The following is a 22,108-nucleotide window of genomic DNA, read 5'->3' on the forward strand; positions in this document are numbered from 1 at the left end:
CCCCGGGTCACAGGGCGGTGGGGCAGCAGAGGGGGAGCAGAGGGGGAGCAGTTGCCCCGGGTCACAGGGCGGTGGGGCAGCAGTGGGGCAGCAGAGGGGGAGCAGTTGCCCCGGGTCACAGGGCGGTGGGGCAGCAGAGGGGCAGCAGTGGGGCAGCAGAGGGGGAGCAGTTGCCCCGGGTCACAGGGCGGTGGGGCAGCAGAGGGGCAGCAGTGGGGCAGCAAAGGGGGAGCAGTTGCCCTGGGTCACAGGGCGGTGGGGCAGCAGAGGGGCAGCAGTGGGGCAGCAGAGGGGCAGCAGAGGGGGAGCAGTTGCCCCGGGTCACAGGGCGGTGGGGCAGCAGAGGGGCAGCAGTGGGGCAGCAGAGGGGGAGCAGTTGCCCCGGGTCACAGGGCGGTGGGGCAGCAGAGGGGCAGCAGTGGGGCAGCAGAGGGGCAGCAGAGGGGGAGCAGTTGCCCCAGGTCACAGGGCGGTGGGGCAGCGGTCGCTGAAGAGCTGCTCGATGACGGAGCTGTCGGCCAGCGTGGACACGTCCCCCAGGTCCCGCTCGTTCCGCGCGATCTTACGCAGGACGCGGCGCATGATCTTCCCTGCGCCGGGAGAGAGAGCACAACCGTCACACATAATCACCATGACGACAGGCACGATGGTGCTGGGGCTCAGTGCAGTCCGGAAGTATTTGGACAGTATAATTTCTGTTCTTTCGGCTCTCTACACCAGCACATTGGATTTGAAATAAAACAATGAGCACAAGGTTAAAGTGCAGACTGTCGCCTTTAATTTGAGGGCATTTACATACAATTTGGAACGCCCTCAGCATGCTTCAGTAAGTCTGTTGTTTGGCCAATGTCTCTGACTGTTTTGTTTTTTTCATATTTCTCTGCCTCATAATGGCTTCCTTGGCTGTCATTGGCACAACTCTGGGCCTCATGTTGACAAACACAAATAACAGACTCCAAAGCCGAGAATCACGACTAGATACTAAAAGCTTTCTTATACCTGCACCAAAAAAGCAACTTAATAAACCTAATATGATCATTTTATGACTAATCATAAAACACCCGAGAAGCCAACTGTACAATTACTTTTGGTCTCCTAAGATGTATAAAACTACATATAAAAAAGGATGTAATTCCTACACAGATCACCCGATACGGATGAAAATGCCCTCAAATTAAAGCCTGCATTTTAACCTCATATTCAGTGTTTAATGTCAAAACCAATCTGCTGGAGTACAGAGCCAAAAGAACAGAAAGTGTGCCACCGTTCAAATACTTACAGACTGCACTGTGTATAGTGCTTTTCACAATGCAAAGGAGCCACGCCCTATAGCAGGCACCAGAGCTGAAATGTTTAGCATGCAAGATGGCAAAACTGGCACCAGGCTACCCCTTAGCATCCATCCATCCATCCATTCATTATCTGAACCCGCTTATCCTGAACAGGGTCGCAGGGGGGCTGGAGCCTATCCCAGCATACATTGGGCGAAAGGCAGGAATACACCCTGGACAGGTCGCCAATCCATCGCAGGGCACACACACCATTCACTCACACACTCGTACCCACGGGCAATTTAGACTCTCCAATCAGCCTAACCTGCATGTCTTTGGACTGTGGGAGGAAACCGGAGTACCCGGAGGAAACCCACACGAACACGGGGAGAACATGCAAACTCCGCACAGAGAGGCCCCGGCCGACCGGGATTCGAACCCATGACCTCCTTGCTGTGAGGCGGCAGTGCTACTGACTAAAATGACCCACTGCACCATCCGTGCTGCCCCACCCTTAAGCAGCTCTATTTAAGCCACACCTCACTGGTCACGGGGAGTGAAGAGCTTGCGTGCCTTGAGAGTTGCTAAAGTAATGGTTATGAAATGGACTGGAGGGTAGCGAGTCATGGCAGGTTTACCAGATCTTGTTTTGGGAAGTCCAGGCGCGTTCTGCATGTAATCGGGAGTGGCGATGGCCCCAATCTTCTCTCGCACTATCAGGCAGAACAAGAGAAGATACTCAGGATACAGCAGTATAAAAACACAGGAAGTACCAACACACAAAAAACCTGGTGGTGAGCAAGGTCTCCCCCTACTGGATGAAGAGGAGATGAGCACAGACTGTGGACTGAATGTGAGGAACATTTGGGTACCACAGCATGTGACAAGGAGTGTGTGAATATGCATGCACAAATGCACATACACACACACACACACACACACACATACACACACACACACACACACATACACATACACATACACATACACACACACACACACACACACACACACACACATACACATACACACACACACACACACACACACACACACACACGTACACACTCACACATGCACATACACACACGCGCACGCACACGCGCGCACACACGCACGCACACATGCACGCACACACGCACGCACACATGCACGCACACACGCACAAACACACACACACACACACACAGACACACACACATGCACATACGCACATGCTCGCACACACACGCACACGCACACATACACACACATACACACACATACACACACACACACACACACACACACTCATACATGCACATATACACACGCGCACACACACACGCACACACACACACACATACACACACACACATGCACACACACACATGCACACACACTCACACACACACACACTCATACATGCACATATACACACGCGCACACACACACGCACACGTGCACATCAGTGCAGCTCAGAAGAGGCACGTAGACCCAGCAGCACAGAGGACAGGTAAAGATAATGGAAGGATGATGATGTCACTGACCCTGCTGCTTGAGCTCCGCCTCCAGGACGGCGGTGTAGCGAATCCCGTCGCTGAGCGTGACGAAGCAGTACAGGCTCTCCCCCTTCACCGGGTGGGGCCGGCCCACCACTGCAGCCTCCGCCACGGCAGGGTGCTCCACCAGGGCCGACTCCACCTCCGCCGTGCTCAACAGGTGCCCTGCGACACACACACACACACACACACACACACACACACACACACACACACACACACAGTTACACACACACACACACACACACACACACAGAGTTACACATACAGAGTACACACACACACACACACACACACACACACACACAGAGTCACACATACACACACAGAGTTACACATACAGAGTACACACACATACACACACACACACAGTTACACATACAGAGTACACACGCATACACACGCACACACACACAGTTACACATACAGAGTACACACACATACACACACACAGTTACACATACAGAGTTATACACATACAGAGTACACACACACACACACACACACACACACACACACACACACACAGTTACATACATACAGGGTTATACACATAGTCATACACACACACATACAGAGTCACAAACACACAGTTGCACACGCACACGCACACCTGAGACGTTGAGCATGTCATCTATCCTGCCGGTGATCCAGTAGTATCCGTCCTGATCCCGTCTGCAGCCTGCAGGCACAAACACCTCAGTCTCAGCACATACACCCTCCGCACCCAGTCCATTCAGAGACCCCACACACCACACAAACCACACCCCGTCCATTCACAGACCCCACACACCACACAAACCACACCCAGTCCATTCACAGACCGCACACACCACACAAACCACACCCAGTCCATTCACAGACCGCAAACACCACACAAACCACACCCAGTCCATTCACAGGGCCCACATACACCATACCCTCCGCATCCACAGACAAAGATACAGAACTTTTCACGTTGACCATTTTCTCCCCGCAGTCCTACCGTCTCCTGTGACATAGTATCCAGGAAACTTCTGGAAGTAGGTGGCCTCAAACCTCTGGTGGTCTCCGTAGACGGTCCTCATGATGCCCGGCCAGGGCTGTTTAAACACCTGAGCGAGCAGAACAGGAGCACACAAAATCAAGCTGAACGTCAAAGTGCATCTCAAACCTCAAATCCTCTGATTATCCCTCTCCACTTACCACTGGCCAACACAGACCAGACAAGGAGAAGCAGGCTCACCATCACCAACATGAAATACAGAAACCTGTTCCTGGAGATCTACAGCCCTGTAGGTTTGTACTTCAACTCTAACAAAGCACACCTCATGCAACAGCTAGAGCAGGGCTGCCCAACCCAGCTCCTGGAGATCGACTGCCCTGTAGGTCTGCACTCCAACCCTAACCTCATTCAACAGCTAGAGATCTTGTTGAGCAGCTAAACAGTACAATTGGGTGTCAAATTAGGTTAGAGGTGTAAACATACAGGAAGTTCAAACTCCAGGAAACAGGTCAGCAGTCCTGACATAAATAAATGAATAGATGAATACGCAGTTAGAGATGATTAATTACCAGGTAACCGTCACTCGGCCCCTCCAGCTCCTCCCCAGACTCATTCAGGATGGCGGGAACAACGCCGAAGAACGGGAACGTCTAATGCCCCAAACGGGGCGACCCACCAAACCAGACCCAGAAACAAGGGTTACACACGGAACAGGACTAATTATGCAAAACACACACTTTATAAAGTGCCTATTAATGAGCCGAGCGCCTGTATTAAATCTCCTTTTCCATTAAATCTATCAGACTACTGAGAGATCAGTCAAAAGTGCACAACGTACTTTTCTTAATGGTAGTACATGGAATAACTTGGAGCCTGTAGCTCCAAAACTGTGTGTGGATGTAGTTTTTCATTTTCATTAGGAAACTAATACTACTATAGAACAAGTCATCCTAACAGGTAAACATTTTGCTGGAAGAGTAGTAACAAGACTGTAGACTGCTATTTTAGGTGAGAAAGATAACGTTGAAAAAAAAGCAGAACTCACAGCCGATCCTGGCTTCAAGGGTGTGGCAGCAGGGAGGGGGGTCAGCACATGCCCCCCCTGAGGGAGAAAGAGGAAGAATGACCTCATTAGTATATCTCAAACCCATGACCGACAATGAACCCTTTTTCTGAACCTTTACCCCTAAAACATCTTTATTTCTGAAACATGACAGGGGAGTGAAACCCAGGATATCTACACCCTCACTGATGCACCCTAAAGTCCAGTGTCCACCAAACAGCCCAGACAAGACTAGACAAGACTAGACAAGACGAGAGAAATCTCCAAACGTCCGTGTTTAAAGCTCAAAATGTCCGCCAATAAACTGTTTCCATGACGACCCACGTTAACTGAATCACTAATTGTTCTAAACCTCCGGGCTTAAGACTTCATACGCTCAGTTTCCGAAATGCCAGCCACCAAGAGCCGACATTGTAAAGTTGGACAGTTCACACCGATAAAACTTTCTTCTAAAGACGTTCTAAAACCGTCTTGTCACATCTTGGCTGTTTGGTGGAGACCGGGCTTAAAGGCTGACATGATAATCAATCAACCGACATTTCTGCAGAACTCCATTTACAAACAGGTGGTCACAAATCACTAATCATCATCTGCTCACAAATCACTAATCATCATCTCCTCACAAATCACGACTCATCATCTTTGTGAAAGCTAGAAAATGATTTCCAGCCCCTTAAAATGTGTCTGAACGAAAAAAGACAGGAAGTGGGACACTGAGAAGACTACCTCAATAATCAGGAACACATTAAGACAAAACAGGCCAGAAACATTTAACGGCAGCTCAAACTCACGGTCTCAGTCTGCCAGAAGGTGTCGACCACCGGGCACCTCTTCTCCCCGACCACACTGTAGTACCACTGCCAGGCCTCCGGGTTTATGGGCTCTCCGACCGTGCCCAGCACCTTCAGGGAGTCCCGCTTGTGCCTGAAGACACAAACACACACACTCCAGTGTTTTTTTGTTGTTGTTGTAATTTCTCTTTTCTTACATCCCCCCGGAGTGAGAGCGGTTCTCACACAGGCTAGCTGGAGACACACAGCGAGACTCACTCGGACCAATGAGGACACACAGCGAGACTCACTCAGACCAATGAGGACACACAGCGAGACTCACTCAGACCAATGAGGACACACAGCGAGACTCACTCAGACCAATGAGGACACACAGCGAGACTCACTCAGACCAATGAGGACACACAGCGAGACTCACTCAGACCAATGAGGACACACAGCGGGACTCACTCAGACCAATGAGGACACACAGCGAGACTCACTCAGACCAATGAGGACACACAGCGAGACTCACTCAGACCAATGAGGACACACAGCGGGACTCACTCAGACCAATGAGGACACACAGCGGGACTCACTCAGACCAATGAGGACACACAGCGAGACTCACTCAGACCAATGAGGACACACGGTGAGACTCACTCAGACCAATGAGGACACACAGCGGGACTCACTCAGACCAATGAGGACACACAGCGAGACTCACTCAGACCAATGGGGATACACGGTGGGACTCACTTCTGCACCGGGGCGCTGCCATACTTCATCAGCAAGCGGATGGCGGTGGGCGCGGTGTAGAACTTGGTCACCTGGTACTTTTCCACAACCGCCCACATGCGGCTCATGTCCGGGTACGTGGGCAGGCCCTCAAACTGGGGAGAGCAACGACACGGTTATTACTGAGTGCTCTTTACAGAAGGTCAGACTGACACCGGGGTGACAGGCTTTAAGAGCAGTCGTCTGGCAGTCGGAGGGTTGCCAGTTCGATCCCGCCCTGGGTGTGTCAAAGTGTCCCTGAGCAAGACACCTAACCCCGAAATGCTCCTGACGAGCTGGTTGGCGCCTTGCATGGCAGCCAATCGCCGTTGGTGTGTGAGTGTGTGTATGAATGGATGGATGAGAAGCATCAATTGTACAGCACTTTGGATAAAGGCGCTATATAAATGCCAACCATTTAAAACTATTTACATGGTCAATCACCCATATCCACACACATACTGCACACATGCATTCATGCACACACACACACACTCACACACTCACGCACTCACGCACTCACGCACTCACGCACTCACGCACACACGCACACACTCGCACGCACGCACGCACGCACAGTTTCAACTCACCAGCACGCTAGTCGCCCCATTGGCCAGTGGGCCATAGGTGATGTAGGAGTGGCCTGTAATCCAGCCAATGTCAGCTGTGCACCAGTACACATCGTCAGGCTGGTAGTCAAACACCAGCTTGAAGGTAGTGGCTGTGTACAGCATGTAGCCGCTAACTGTGTGCAGAACGCCCTGGGTAAACAGAAGAGGATTTAATAAGATAAAGTTCAATTTTTGACATGGAAACCAGAGAGTAAATATTAATAAAGCATAACAAATACATAACAAAGACATTAACCAATGAAAAATTAGATATGAATGCTAGTCAGTGAAGAACATTTGTTTTCAAACGAACGCTCACTACTTCACTTTATAGTTCACCTAGTCTGTGCAGAAACGCTGCTACAACGACTATTTACTGCCCTTACTGCAGAACTTATCTACAATATGTAGTGCTTTTGTGGCAATTACAACTGTAAAACATGAAAGCTGAGAGAGGGAGAAAGGGAGGGAGGGAGAGAGAAACAGAGGCACACAGAGCAAGGTCAGAGGAGAGGGAGAAATAGGCACACAGAGCAAGGTCAGAGCAGAGAGAGTGAGAGAGTGAGAGAGTGCGAGAGTGAGAGAGAGGCACACAGAGCAAGGTCAGAGCAGAGAGAGACAGAGGTACACAGAGCAAGGTCAGAGCAGAGAGAGACAGAGGTACACAGCGCGAGGTCAGAAGACACAGACAGGAGCAGAACCTTGGGTTTCCCGGTGGAGCCGCTGGTGTACAGGATGAACAGGGGGTCCTCTGACTCACACCACTCAGGCTCACAGTCCTCAGAGGCCCCGCCCACCAGCGTGTGCCAGCACAGGTCCACCTCGGGGTTCCAGGGCACCTGACACAGCGTGGAGATCAGAACATGGACCCAGACTCAGGAGAGCAGAGAGAGGGCCCAGCACAGAACATGGACCCAGACTCAGGAGAGCAGAGAGAGGGCCCTGCTCAGAACATGGACCCAGACTCAGGAGAGCAGAGAGAGGGCCCTGCTCAGAACATGGACCCAGACTCCACAGAGAGAGGGCCCAGGTCAGGCACACGCCTCACCCACACTGGCTCACTGTTGGGGTGCAGCCGTATTTCAGACAGGGTACGGGGTGCTCCATTTCAAATCTGACCTCCTTTTCAGATTTTCCACTTTAAATATGACACGTACGTCGTTTTACATTTGACTGCAACAGACATCTTTTTCTGAAAGCTTTTACCCGTTCGCTCTACATCTTGGGAACTATAAGAGAAAGCACGGGAAGAAAGTGGCATGGTTATCAGGGGTCAAGAAATGTTATTAATGAAAACTATATTAATGGAACAGCAAGTAATCTTGGAAACTACCACCACAGGCAGGTTGACAAGAAAAATTCCCACTGGCAGGGATGTTAGTGATGCTGATGTACCATGCAGGGAAAATGGCGTTAAAGGCAGATTGGTTTCCCTGTACTGGTCCTGGACTGACCCAGTCAGATCCAGGGGCCACTCAGCCCTGGTTTAGAAACACTGCCACCTCAGCAAGACATGACCAATCACCTGCAGACCTTACTGAACGACATCAGAGGGCAGCACCCAATCACAGCCATTACAGGCCGGGGCAAGGGATCCTGACTGGATGATGCACACGCATGTCACAATAAAACATGTCTCTGTACAACATTTTAACTTCTGTTGCTCCCAGCATAATTACATCAGATTGTAAAAATGTTTATTTGTTAAACGGGCATGCTCAATTCTCTACCCAGATGATATTTTTTTTTCCCACTTCCTCTGGTAGAGACGCAGAGAAAGAACCACAAAATCCACAGGACAATACCTCTTCCCCAAAACAACGCTGCAGAGAGGTTTTTAACATTGGTTAGCTTTAGTGTTAGAGAGAGGTCTTTAACATCGGTGAGTATTAGCGTTAGCGGAGCAGACCAGGAGTGAGGCTGTGAGCGACAGAGACAAGGGACACTACTAATGAGTGGGGAAGTATGGAGCAGGGTCACATACACTCAGTGAGCACTTTATTAGGTATTTATTAGACTTATTTTTTAGACTTCTACAGCCGTAGCCTATCCACTTAGAGGTATGATGCGTTGTGTGTTCAGAAATGCTCTTCTGCATACCACTGTTGTAATGTGGTTATTTGCGTTACTGTAACCGTCCTGTCAGCTTTGACCAGTCTGGCCCTTCTCCTCTGTCTCTCATTAACAAGGCGTTTCTGTCTGCAGAACTGCTGCTCACTGGATTTTTTTTATTTGTTTTTTGCACCATTCTTTGCAAACACTAGAGACTAGTGAGTGTGAAAATCCCAGGAGATCAGTAGTTTCTGAGATACTCAAACCACCCTGTCTGCCATCAACAATCATTCTGTGGTCAAAGTCACTTTGATCACATTTTATCCCCATTCTGATGGTCGATGTGAACCTTATCTAAAGCGTCTGACCCGTATCTACATGACTGTATGCATTGCACTGCTGCCACACAATTGGCTAATTAGATGATCACATGAATAAGTTGAAGTAATAAATTAAATAATAATTTTGTCTGTTCCTAATAAAGTGCTCGGTGAGTATGCGCTGATAATTACCCACTCAAAACCCACTGAAAAGGCTATCCCCTCCGCACAGAAAACCAGTGATTTGTACACTGCCCTCGCATCTCTAGGGGAGCTAATCAGGAGGCTGTTAGCACCAGGAACAGTCACGACAAGGCTGTTAAATGTTAAACAAATAAACAAACAAACATAAATTAGCTCTTCTAAAGAGCTCAAAGTAAGGGAAAGGGATCTTTGGCCAATGCTGGAAAATACCTGAGGCTTGGGCCGGGTTTTCCTTACATGTTCTCTGGGGCTCTCCGGCTAAAGGGCCAACCGAAAGATTACAGGAAAAAACACTGATGAAAACCAAAATGGTGGACAAACAAAACAAAGAAACAAGTATGAAACCCACAGAACTCAAAATGTATTTCCTTCTGCAGCAGAAATCATAAATTTGGCCAATAACAAAAAAGAAAAAAAAAAAAACATTAAGGCTGCAAAGAAGTTAATCATTTAGGGAAGGAGCATTAAAAGCCATTTGTTTTTTGTTGACCATTAAGAGTAAAAAAAAAAAAAATCCCTGTTAAGATGAAACATAGTCCAACACCAGGGCTACAGAAAGTGATGACCACTTCACTGCCAGTGCTCAAACCACAGTACAAGCTAATACAGCACACCCAATGTACATTAAACCTGGTTGCTACAGCAATGTCAGTAGGCTACAGTACTTGTGGTGTACATTAAATCTCTCTGCTACACTGCAGTGTGCCTAATATAAATTAAACTCATTGCTATAGCATTGGTGATATGTTGCAGGACACATGGTTTGCATTAAATCTCATTGTTATAGCACTGGTGATATGCTGCAGTATTAAATCCACATGGTGGTATCCCTCTCACCTGGAGGTCAGGACAGGGCCGTTTGGCAGGTGGAGACTGGTAGCCGGGCTCTTCTTTAGACAGGTGTTTCAGCACAATGCACCTGTGGACCGGCACACCCCTGCCAGACACACATTAACACCCCGTCAAACCCCACAGCAATGTACACCAGGGAGTCAACAAGCGAACAAGCCAGTGAGTGAGTGAGTGAGTGAGTGAGTGAGTGAGTGAGTGAGTGTGAGTAAGTGAGTGTGTGAGTGAGTGAGTGAGTGTGTGAGTGTGTGAGTGTGTGTGTGTGCGAGTGAGTTTGTGAGTGAGTGAGTGTGTGTGAGTGAGTTTGTGTGTGAGTGAGTTTGTGAGTGAGTGAGTGTGTGTGTGTGTGTGTGTGTGTGTGTGTGTGAATGAGTTTGTGAGTGAGTGAGTGTGTGTGTGTGTGTGTGAGTGAGTGTGTGAGTGAGTGTGTGTGCGAGTGAGTTTGTGAGTGAGTGAGTGAGTGTGTGTGTGAGTGAGTTTATGAGTGAGTGTGTGAGTGTGTGTGCGAGTGAGTTTGTGAGTGAGTGAGTGTGTGTGTGTGTGAATGAGTTTGTAAGTGAGTGAGTGAGTGAGTGTGTGTGTGTGTGTGTGTGTGTGTGTGAGTGTGTGAGTGAACAAGCCAGTGAGTGAGTGAGTGAGAGAGAGTGTGCGAGTGAGTGAGTGAGTGAGTGAGTATGTGTGTGTGTGTGTGTGTGTGAGTGAGATATCAACAATTCTAGCTAGCTCACTCACTCACTCACTTGCTCGCACACTCACTCGCACACAGGCATACACGCATGTATACACAGTCAATCTGTGGCAGCCCAAAAGGACGCAGAGCTAAGTGCTCTTTCTCTTACTTTTCTCTGCATTTCTGAAGAGCATCATCAGCGATAACCTTCAGGCTGATCAGCTTGTCTCCTCTGTAAAACCCGTCTGTGATGAAAACATCAATTTTTCATTCAGTTCAACACAACTCAGGACAACACATACATCACATTCAAATGAACCCCAGACAATATTTACATCCAATTTAAATTAACCAAATATTTATTTCTAAATAACAAAGGATATTCAATTCTTATTTCTTACCGGCAGTGATTAGCATGGAACACTGCGAGTCAGAGATCCTGTCGAACAGCGACTCCGCCGAAAACCCCGCAAACTGAATGACAAGCAAGAGGACACGATTACCGGCAGGCCTGAGGCCTGCAACGCCTCCCACAGGTCCTGAAGTAATGTGTGTGTGTGTGTGTGTGTGTGTGTGTGTGTGTCAGGCTGTGTGTGTGTGTGTGTGTGTGTGTCAGGCTGTGTGTGTGTGTGTGTGTGTGTGTGTGTCAGGCTGTGTGTGTGTGTGTGTGTGTGTGTGTCAGGCTGTGTGTGTGTGTGTGTGTGTGTGTGTGTCAGGCTGGGTGGGTGTGTGTGTGTGTGTGTGTGTGTGTCAGGCTGTGTGTGTGTGTGTGTGTGTGTGTGTGTGTGTGTCAGGCTGTGTGTGTGTGTGTGTGTGTGTGTGTGTGTCAGGCTGTGTGTGTGTGTGTGTGTGTGTGTCAGGCTGTGTGTGTGTGTGTGTGTGTGTGTGGGCAGGGCCGTATTCTCACCACAATGGAGTGCACCGCCCCGATCCGAGCGCACGCTAGCATGGCCACGACCAACTCCACCACCATGGGCATGTAAATGGAGATCCGGTCCCCCTTCTTTACCCCTGAGAGAGTGAGAGACAGAGACACACACACACACACACACACATACGCACGCATAACACACACACACACACACACACACATATATATATGCACATACGCACACACACACACATACGCACGCATAACACACACACACACACAACGCGCTCTTTAACCACACACAGAATACAGGGTGCAGACACTGAAACAAACGCACAGTACAGAATGGTACAAAAGTGTAGAGTATAACGCACATTCAGCACACACACTCTGGGAGATTGCGAAACACACACATTGCGAAATACATTTCAAAGTTATCCATGCCATTACACCTGTTCCTAATTAGCACAAGACCCACGCGAGACCCAGGCGCTTGGGTTGCACAGTACCAGACTAAATTCCAATACTGCAGTTCCGAAAATTGCACATTACAAAATGCAAAGCAGATTTCATTAAAACCGTCCATTAGAAAATAAGTACTGTGTCTTTAAAGTGAAGGGAACGTTGATGTAATGGGTGTGTCCAGTTGCCAGAGAGTGTGTGTTTGTGTGTGTGGAGCAGTGAGTTTGTGTCTGTGTGTCTGCGCAACTATCAGTGTGTCTGTGTGTGCAACTATCAGTGTGTGTCTGTGTGTGTGTAACTATGAGTGTGCATCTGTGTGTGTGTAATTATGAGTATGTGTCTGTGTGCGCAACTATGAGTCTGTGTGTGTGTGTGTGTGTGTGTGCAGCTACGAGTTTCATCTGTGTTTGTGTAACTATGAGTGTGTGTCAGTGTGCGTGTGGAGCTGTGTGTGGGAGAAAGCTGGCTGTGTAGCTCTGGAAGCAGTTGGCGAGATATAACAGCAGCAGTAGGTCACGCTGACCGGCTCAAACTGGAAATGCAACACTGTGCCTACAGAGCCAGTCATAAAGAACCTGATCATGCTACTGCAGCGCCTGTTTGCAAAAAAACTCTTAAACGCTTTTTCTCGCCCAGGGAGTCAACACAACATTACATTACATTATTGGCATTTGGCAGACGCTCTTATCCAGAGGGACGTACAGTTGATTAGACTAAGCAGGAGACAATCCTCCCCGGGAGCAATGCAGGGTTAAGGGCCTTGCTCAAGGGCCCAACGGCTGTGCGGATCTTATTGTGGCTACACCGGGATTAGAACCACTGACCTTGCGTATCAGGTCATTTACCACTACGCTACATCCAGCCTAGCAAAGCAACTAATAATAACAGACAGACACAGGACCAGTGTAGATAAAGGCATTTAGATTTTTAAGGCATTTTGCTTAAGTGCAGGGGTATTGTGCTCACATCCTGAGTAACGTTATTTATGATTTTGTGTGTCATATTTTGTTAAAACGTATATGTGCTAAGTTATTATTTCATGGTGAAATGTGTGGTCATCAGCGATGTACCGTGGTATCAATTTGATACTGATAGGCTGAGTTTCCAAAGCTGGTATCGCAGCACCGAAGTAAAACATTTGGCATGGGGACAACAGCACCAGGTGCGACATAAAAGCGACGCGTTTCGGGGTCCTGTTGAATTCTCATAACCACATAGCCCAGATTCACGCGGGCGTGCTGTGAGGGGAACATACCCAGGGACCGGAGGACGTTGGCGAACCTGCACACCTGCTGCAGGAGCTCACTGTAGGTCACTGTCAGCTCGTCTCCTGGCTCATTCCCCTCCCTGCGCACACACACACGCACGCACACGCACGCAAGTGCACACACACACACACACACATACACACACACACACACATACATACATACACACACACATACACACGCGCACACGCACACGTGCACACGCACGCGCACACGCACATACACATACACACACACACACATACACACACACACACACATACACACACACACACACACATACACACACACACACACATACATACATACACACATACACACGCACACGCGCACACGCACACGCACATGCACACGCACATGCACACACACATGCACACACACATACACACATACATACACGCACGCACGCACGCACACGCACACGCATACACACACACACACACACACACACGCGCACGCGCACACACATACACACACACACACACACAGGAACAAATGAAACCAGACCAATGCACTTACACTTTATTTTAAAGCACAGCAGGACCACAGCTAGTAGGCCCAGTGAAACTGGAGTTCAAATCTCAATAATAATATTACTCAATTTAATAATAGTGAATACTCATAAAAAAATGTATAGACCATATCACAGACTATGAAGAGCGAACAGTCACGTTATAATATGCACCTGGCTAGCAAACTCCCTCCTCTAATGTTTTTTCTCCAGAACTCAAAATAAAAAAAGTCTCAAGAAAGAAAAGTGTACAGCACAGTAACAGGGAGATAAGGCATGATGGGATGGTAGAAACAGAATCCCTTTACAACGTTTCATTTCCGTGTCAGTCTCTCTCACACACACACACACACACACACAAACACACACACACACACACACACACACACACAAGGAAGTCCAGGTATTTGGAAAACAACATGCCGGTGTTATTCCAATACGAGTGCAGCTACCAGTGACCTCCTCTGTCTGAGTCACCAACGATCATACAGAGCAAACACAAATAATCAGTAAGTGTTGAATTGCATTTTGTACTGATAGTGAAGCAATTTCAGTCAGACAGTATTGATGACAAAGACTGAGTTCATTCTCGAAGAGAGGTCACTAGCCCTGGGCCACTGAGCTAAGTTCGATTTGGACACACTCTGCATTACGAAACACATTTGGGCAGACCGCAACAAGCTGCCTCCTTATACAGATCGACTGATGACTGACTTCTAAAGCCTCGCAGAGTGAGTGACCTCTAAAGCCCCGCAGTGAGTGACCTCTAAAGCCTCGCACAGTGAGTGACCTCTATCGCTGCTTCTAAGCCCCCTCAATCCCAGGGACTCCTAAACCACAAGGACGGGTGACGCCTGCGCTAACGCAATCAGGCTGACCTCTAACGCTGAAGGCTGTGAGGCAACCTGCCACATTAGACTCTGCACAGAGTGAACCCTAAACAGACTCACGGAAAGTTCTGTTCAGAGTTCTAATGGAGGGGGAGTTCCAGTGGCAGTGTGCTGGTGCAACACTTGGACAGCAAGAGGACAGGCCCGTGTGGATGGGTCCCAGCCAAGCCCAGCCCAGCCCAGCCAGGCCCGGCCCAGCCAGGCCCAGCCCAGCCAGACCCAGCCCAGCCTAACCTAACCCAGCCCAGCCAGGACCAGCCAGGCCCAGCCAGGCACAGCCCAGCCCAGCCCAGCCCAGCCCAGCCTAACCTAACCTAACCTAACCTAACCTAACCCAACCCAACCCAGCCAAGCCCAGCCCAGCCCGGCCAGGCCCAGCCCAGCCAGACCCAGCCCAGCCTAACCTAACCCAGCCCAGCCAGGCCCAGCCAGGCACAGCCCAGCCCAGCCCAGCCCAGCTCAGCCCAGCCCAGCCCAGCCCAGCCCAGCCTAACCTAACCTAACCTAACCTAACCCAACCCAACCCAGCCAAGCCCGGCCCAGCCCGGCCAGGCTCAGCCCAGCCAGGCCCAGCCCAGCCCAGCCCAGCCAGAACCAGCCAGACCCAGCCCAGCCTAACCCAACCCAGCCCAGCCCAGCCAGGCCCAGCCAGGCCTGTGTGGATGGGTCACCTGTGAAAGAGAGATGGCACCCAGATGGCTGACCAGAACCTGCAGCACAATGCCACACAGTCCCCAAAAATCTATACAACGCACAGGCATGACCCCACACACTGACATTAACTCCACCCCTGAGCGCTCAACACCACCTGCACCCCTGCACCTCCACCTCTGCCTACTCTACACCAGACTACATTTAAAGTTTCAATCAACTTTCCCCCCCCCATTTGTCAAATCACCTGCATGTATAGTGTATCTCATCAGGATATTAAACGGGTGCAGCATTTCATATGACTGTGTGAATGTCAATGGTAGGTGTAGTATTTGCCACATGAAATTCACATGAATCTTCACGTGAAGCAGCAGTGCGCACTGACGCAGGGTTTGGGCAGCGCTAACCTAGGCCCACCACAGCAGGCTCCGAATGGGAGCTTCTCGATGTGACCGTGCCCCATCCGGAATCAAAGCTTCAGGCCGACTACAGGCCACTGTGAGGCAGTTAAGGCCGCTCTCCAACACACGGGTAGATGGGAAAGCAGCTTAAATAAAATAACCATTATATAAAATTGGAATTTAAAAAAAATTATATCCATTGTGTATCCTTGAGGAGTAAGTGCCTTTTGACCCTCTGGCAGTTCCTGTGGTTTTATTACTTCTCAGTGGGGTGGGGAAGGGAGTGAATTATTTTACTGTGCTAAAGTGCAACTGTAACGTCCTCTTTTGTCATTAAATGGCTGCTTTGGAAATATCTGAGAGAGAGAGAGAGAGAGAGAGAGAGAGAGAGAGAGCGAGGGCTGTTTTCAGAAAGGAAACCCAGGTTGGGCTTGACAGGCGAATTTACATGGATTTTCTAAATATTCACTTTGGCCTAGAAGTCAAAGTTAAGATATAACTTGGTAGAAAACAGGCACAAACCTATGCGTGTGCTCGCCCACGTACACACACACGCACACACACACGCACACACACACAAACACACATACATGGCTTCACAGAGATAACAGCTACTATATTTGGAGCCAGGCATCTGGGTACACAGCTGAGTATGTCTGAGATCCTGCCCTTTGTGTCCGACAACCTCCACCACACATAAGAGTCGAGAAAACGAGACTAAAAACTGCAGAACATTTTTGCATGAATTTCACTAAACACTAGGCATGACTGCTGATTGGTCCTTTTACAAAGCCACAAAGCTCAACTGTTTCGGGTCAGTGTTTGTTGATCATACTGTAACTAACCAAAGGAAGCAGAGCGAAGACTACTGCAGAGTGAGACCAATGCAGTCCCACAGCCAATTCCACTACAATATACACTCAACTAGCACTTTATTAGGGACACTTTCTTAGGGACATGACAGGAAGGTGACAGTGATGCAAATAACCACAAATTACAACAGTGGTATGCAGAACAGCATCTCTGAACACATAACACATCATAACTCTAAGTGGATAGGCTGTAGAAGTCTAAAAAAATAAGTAATAAATATGGAATATCCAATATTTTGTGATATAGATATCATGACAGCCCTAATGGTGAGCACTCTTGGATCTCCTCCAGGGTGCATGCCATCATAAGTAATAAGCATTAATGTAATAAGCACTGGTGTTCTGGGCTCCCCACAGGAGGTGCTGACCTTCTCTGTGCTGTGGATGGAAGTACACATACAGCACAGCTATAACAGCCTGGAAGGGGCCTGCATGCACACAGTCTGACAGGCAGACAGACAGGCAGAGAGGCACACACACACACACACACACACACAGTCAGACAGGCAGACAGACAGACAGACAGTCAGACAGAGAGGCACACACACACACACACAAGATCTGACAGGCAGACAGACAGGCAGACAGACACAGGCAGACAGACAGACAGACAGACAGACAGACAGGCAGGCAGGCAGGCAGGCAGACAGGCAGACAGGCAGACAGGCAGACAGGCAGACAGGCAGACAGGCAGACAGGCAGGCAGACAGACAGGCAGACAGGCAGACAGGCAGGCAGAGACACACAAAGACATAGACACAGGCTGGTTGATGCCTTGCATGGCAGCCAATCGCCATTGGTGCGTGAGTGTGTGTATGAATGGGTGAATTAGAAGCATCATTTGTACAGCACTTTGGATAAAGGTGCTATATAAATGCAGACATTACCATTCACCATTTACACACACAAACACAAAGACACAGACACACAGGCAGACATACACACACACACACACACACACACACATACACTCAGACCTCTCGGAGCACAGCTGTGCTCAAAAGCACTTCTGATAATTGCACTACCCTTGGGCTCCTTCAAGCACCTACTAACACCCTGCAATAAACTGCATTTACACTGACAAAATGCAAACATAAAATAAAAATGCTAATTCTTTAAATCAATTCCGTAAATTAAGTGCCGTGTTGCCATGCCGCTATAAGGGCAGGCATACAGAGTGCTGGGAAAGGCTCCAAGCTGAGAGGAGGCTGCGGGTACTCTGCCCATTAGCTGATTACCACTGACGAAAAAGCCCCCAGATTCCCTATACATCACCGTATGAACTCAGTGCACTGCCATCATTCTTAGATGCAGACGTGTGCTGTACCACAAGCAAGGCACTCAGACGGGCTTCAGTATCTACCCAGCCAGGGTAATGCGGAGTATAAAACGCGGGTATATAACAGGCAGGTAGATAGTACACATTTACGGTAGTTCACATGACTTCCTGTAAATCTTGTGAAGACAAAGAACTGGAATATACACTCAGTGAGCACTTTATTACGTATTTATTACACTTGTTTTTTTTTAGCCTTCCGTCGCTGTAGCCTAGCCACCGGGGATCGAACCACCGACCTTGCGGGTCCCAGTCATGCACTTTACCCACTACGCTACAGGCCGCCCACACGTGTCGAGATGCTCTTAAGCCTTAAGCAGGAAGGACAGGAGGAACAGGGCAACTCGGTAAGAGGCGAGCGTATCTGCTCCTCCAGCTCACCAGTAGAAGGCCACTTTGTCCCCCAGGCTGTGTTCGTGGACTTGCCGGTCCAGGACGTTGTAGCAGATGTTGGTGGTGGCCCCCTCCATACACTTGACGTAGATCTTCTCCTTCGTCACGTCGAAGTTATAGTCCAGGAACTTCCCGCTGGGCTTGGTCTTCCAGAAGAAATCTTCCGCAATGCTGCCCCAAAAGTCTGAAACGAAACCATGGCGGTCGGTGCACATCCATCGAGATTAAGAATAAAATTTTCATTTTCATTTAAAATTTCTGACATTTCTATCGTGGGACATTTGCATACATGGCAGACCTGACAACTGAAAACAATGGGTTTTCCAAGCTCCAGGTGGAGGACCAGTTCAGGTAGAGATTCTGTTTTTGGTTTTCCTAAACTCCCCAAGTAATTCCTGTAACACCGACTACAAACACTCCGTTTCTGCCTCAATGTGCTCCCTAGTTCTATAAGATGGATCACAAAGATGGGAGAATAAGGTTTATGCCAGTTTCATGTCTCACCACACATTTAGAAAATTCATTAAGACCGTCATTTAAGGCTGAGATATAATTATCAATTCATTATCGCGGTACTGCAAAGAACGAAGCAGAAATGACTGCGATGACGAAGGAAAACCTCAGCAACAGCTCGAGGCATCCCAGTCCATTTACGTCTGCCTTGTCTGTTCGTCTGTCTGTCTGTCTGCCTTGCCTGTTCGTCTGGCTGTCTGGCTGTCTGTCTGTCGGTATGATGGGTGATGTTACAGTGAGCGCCACAATTTATGGGCCAAAGACATTTGTTTCTTAATTTGGCACTGTATACACAATGTTAGATTTATAATCAAACAAAACCTGAGCATGTGCACTTTAAGCACGTGCGGATTGTTTGATAACAAATCTAAAATAATTTATAGAGCAAAAAAAAAAAATATATATATATATATATAAACATTATGGAGCATCACTGTCAGTGCCAGCCTCTATTTCAGATCAACACACCCATTAATTATAAAATTTAATTTGCTTTAAAAAGCAAAGGACTATGCTTGTGGGGGAAGGTTTAGCGGATTATTGTTCGCTGTATATTAATATAAGCTTAAATATTGCACGTTTTGGACTAAACGAAACGGGGTGGCAACATGTCCCCATTCAGATTGAGCAATCTTGGGGAACGCGGCACAGAACGCTCAACAAGCATTCGAAAAAAGTTAGAACGCTTTTGCAATTTCCTGCTAAAAATAAATAAACTGGCGGAGAGTCAAAAATGTAACCGGAGACCCACACTCAGGTTCATGGCGAATGCTGAATACAGAATGACATCTTTAAAGATGTAATAAATAATAATAATAATAATAATAATAATAATAATAATAATAAAATGATAATCATAATATAATTATATAATAATAATAATTATTATTATTATTATTGTTATTATTATTATTATTATTATTATTATTATTATAATAATATAATTATATTATGATTATCATTTTGCTCATGCACAAATCATTCTACAGACTTTGCTAAAACCAGAGACGCTACATGATGAAAACAGAGCATTAACATAAAAAGCAGGAAGTGGGGACAAAGCCATGCTCTGGGGGCGTCACGCAGGTGGCCAAAAATCCCCACAAACAAATCTCTGCCAAAAATGTCAGAGTACGTAAGAAAACTCCCGTTAAAACATGCGCACCAGCAAAAGATAAGATGCGTAGATGCACAAGGCAATTAAACACTGTGCATAAGGACTGCGCGTGCCCCCGGGCGTGATCTCACACTGGACTACGCCCCCTTACCCTCGCCAGGCAGCGACTAATCAACAACACAAAGCTTGGCTTGTGCGCACAGTGCAGATGTTTTGCCATGTCGGGGGGGCTCGGAAGAACTCTCCGCGAGCTCAGTGCAGCTATTGACGCCCTCGAGGCCGTGAATGTGTCCAGATCAATACTTGGCTAAGCTTCACAACACAAATAAACACAAATAAAGAAAATGAAAAAAAAATACTAATGAAATTCACTCACCGTCTGGATTCTGAATGGACTTCAGGTAGAGCTCTTTGTACTTCTGAAAGTTGGGTACATGAGCGCCTTTTGCCAGGTCGTGGGGTGCCCGATAAACGTCCTCGTGTGGTACCTTGTCAGGGATCATTTTTGTCCCCGCTATATGATACTGGCAGGTAACAGATAACAATGTTATGACAAGATGTTTATAATGTCCCCACTATATCTGTCACAAGAGTGAAGTAAAGTTTTTAGCCAAATTTTACGTTACACAACAAACTCCACGATGCTAATAATCACAACTAAATTCCCTAAAGCCTGCCACTGCATGTACCCTGTTCAGGTTTCTGGTGTTAATGTAACAGCGCTGTATAGCATCAAGACAGCGACCTCGCTATTGTACAACGCGCTTACTGCAAGATGCTCCAGTCAAAAGAAAAAGGTACACAAGCCTGTCAATGCCAGGACAGAACCGCGGAAGTGCAGACACCTCGCAATAGACGCCTGCGCTTGCTGGCTTGGCTAGCTCACAACACTGGGAAACGCTGGCTTGCAGCTCCCATCACACAATTATTTTACTCTGGCACATTTAACTTAACTCGTCTTGGTTTTCACAATGTTTGCAAAGCGAGAGCCAGGCAACTAATTATAACAGACGACACAAGGGTCTTGGGAGTATAACTCGGAGGCTATTAATTCATTCGAAACGCCATACGGTACGCGCACGGTTCGTTATTTGAACTGGAGAAGAGCGGGCCGTTTGTCACTGTTTAAATGTTATTTTCGAGAGCTAATTCCAAAGAGAAAAACGCGTCTGGATATGCAATAGCTAGCAACTGCAGTGTTTAAACGAATAACGATAGTAACAGCCCCGCAGATCGCCTCGTTGTCCTGAAATTCTTGACGAAAAGACTCGTCTCTTTCATTCTCTTATTCCCCTTCTCTTCTGCGCAGTTCCCAAGACTGGCAAGAGCAGCAGCCGAATACCACGTCGCGTGAGGACAAGGGAGTAAAGCATAGCGTAAAGTCAGACAGTTTGCCCTTACCTGGGCGGAGCTTATACTGTGTCGTCCAATCACATCTTATTCTGATACATGACGTTGCCAAAATACAGAAAACCGTCTTAAAGCAACGGACCGCCTGGAGCCAGCAGCCTGTTGACGCACAGCGAAAGTCTGTTGAGGCTTGAACACTTACCGTCTATATGTCATTGGTATAAAAATACAATTATTGCTAGCATGCATTATTTTCTGTGAAATGACTGTTAGCCACAGGTGTCAGACCTGTTTTGTGCTGTTTTTGGTGCGTTCAGTACCAGATATTCAGTCGTTGGTTGGTTAAACAATTCAGAGATT

The 22,108-nt window shown here is 48.0% G+C and overlaps 1 protein-coding gene across 2 annotated transcripts; it reads right to left on the reverse strand.

The window, feature by feature from the left end:
* Positions 1–251: 251 nt before the first annotated feature.
* Positions 252–21,748, reverse strand: LOC133109823 (acetyl-coenzyme A synthetase, cytoplasmic-like). 2 transcript variants are annotated; one of them, XM_061219475.1, is made up of 19 exons: positions 20,775–21,748; positions 18,757–18,952; positions 13,702–13,793; positions 12,021–12,124; positions 11,515–11,587; positions 11,283–11,358; positions 10,432–10,531; positions 9,805–9,852; positions 7,720–7,857; positions 6,998–7,168; positions 6,390–6,523; positions 5,652–5,784; positions 4,843–4,899; positions 4,367–4,447; positions 3,798–3,906; positions 3,426–3,494; positions 2,801–2,977; positions 1,910–1,984; positions 252–590 (listed from the first exon to the last, which is right to left on the reverse strand). In XM_061219475.1, exons 1-19 carry the CDS (start codon positions 20,899–20,901, stop codon positions 463–465), a joined length of 2,088 nt encoding a protein of 695 aa, XP_061075459.1. In that variant the 5' UTR covers positions 20,902–21,748; the 3' UTR covers positions 252–462. The 2 variants fall into 2 exon arrangements, with proteins under 2 accessions (XP_061075459.1, XP_061075460.1); XM_061219476.1 differs by lacking the exon at positions 9,805–9,852.
* Positions 21,749–22,108: the final 360 nt, after the last annotated feature.

Source organism: Conger conger, chromosome 14 (genome assembly GCF_963514075.1).
Source record: "Conger conger chromosome 14, fConCon1.1, whole genome shotgun sequence".
NCBI lineage: Eukaryota > Metazoa > Chordata > Actinopteri > Anguilliformes > Congridae > Conger > Conger conger.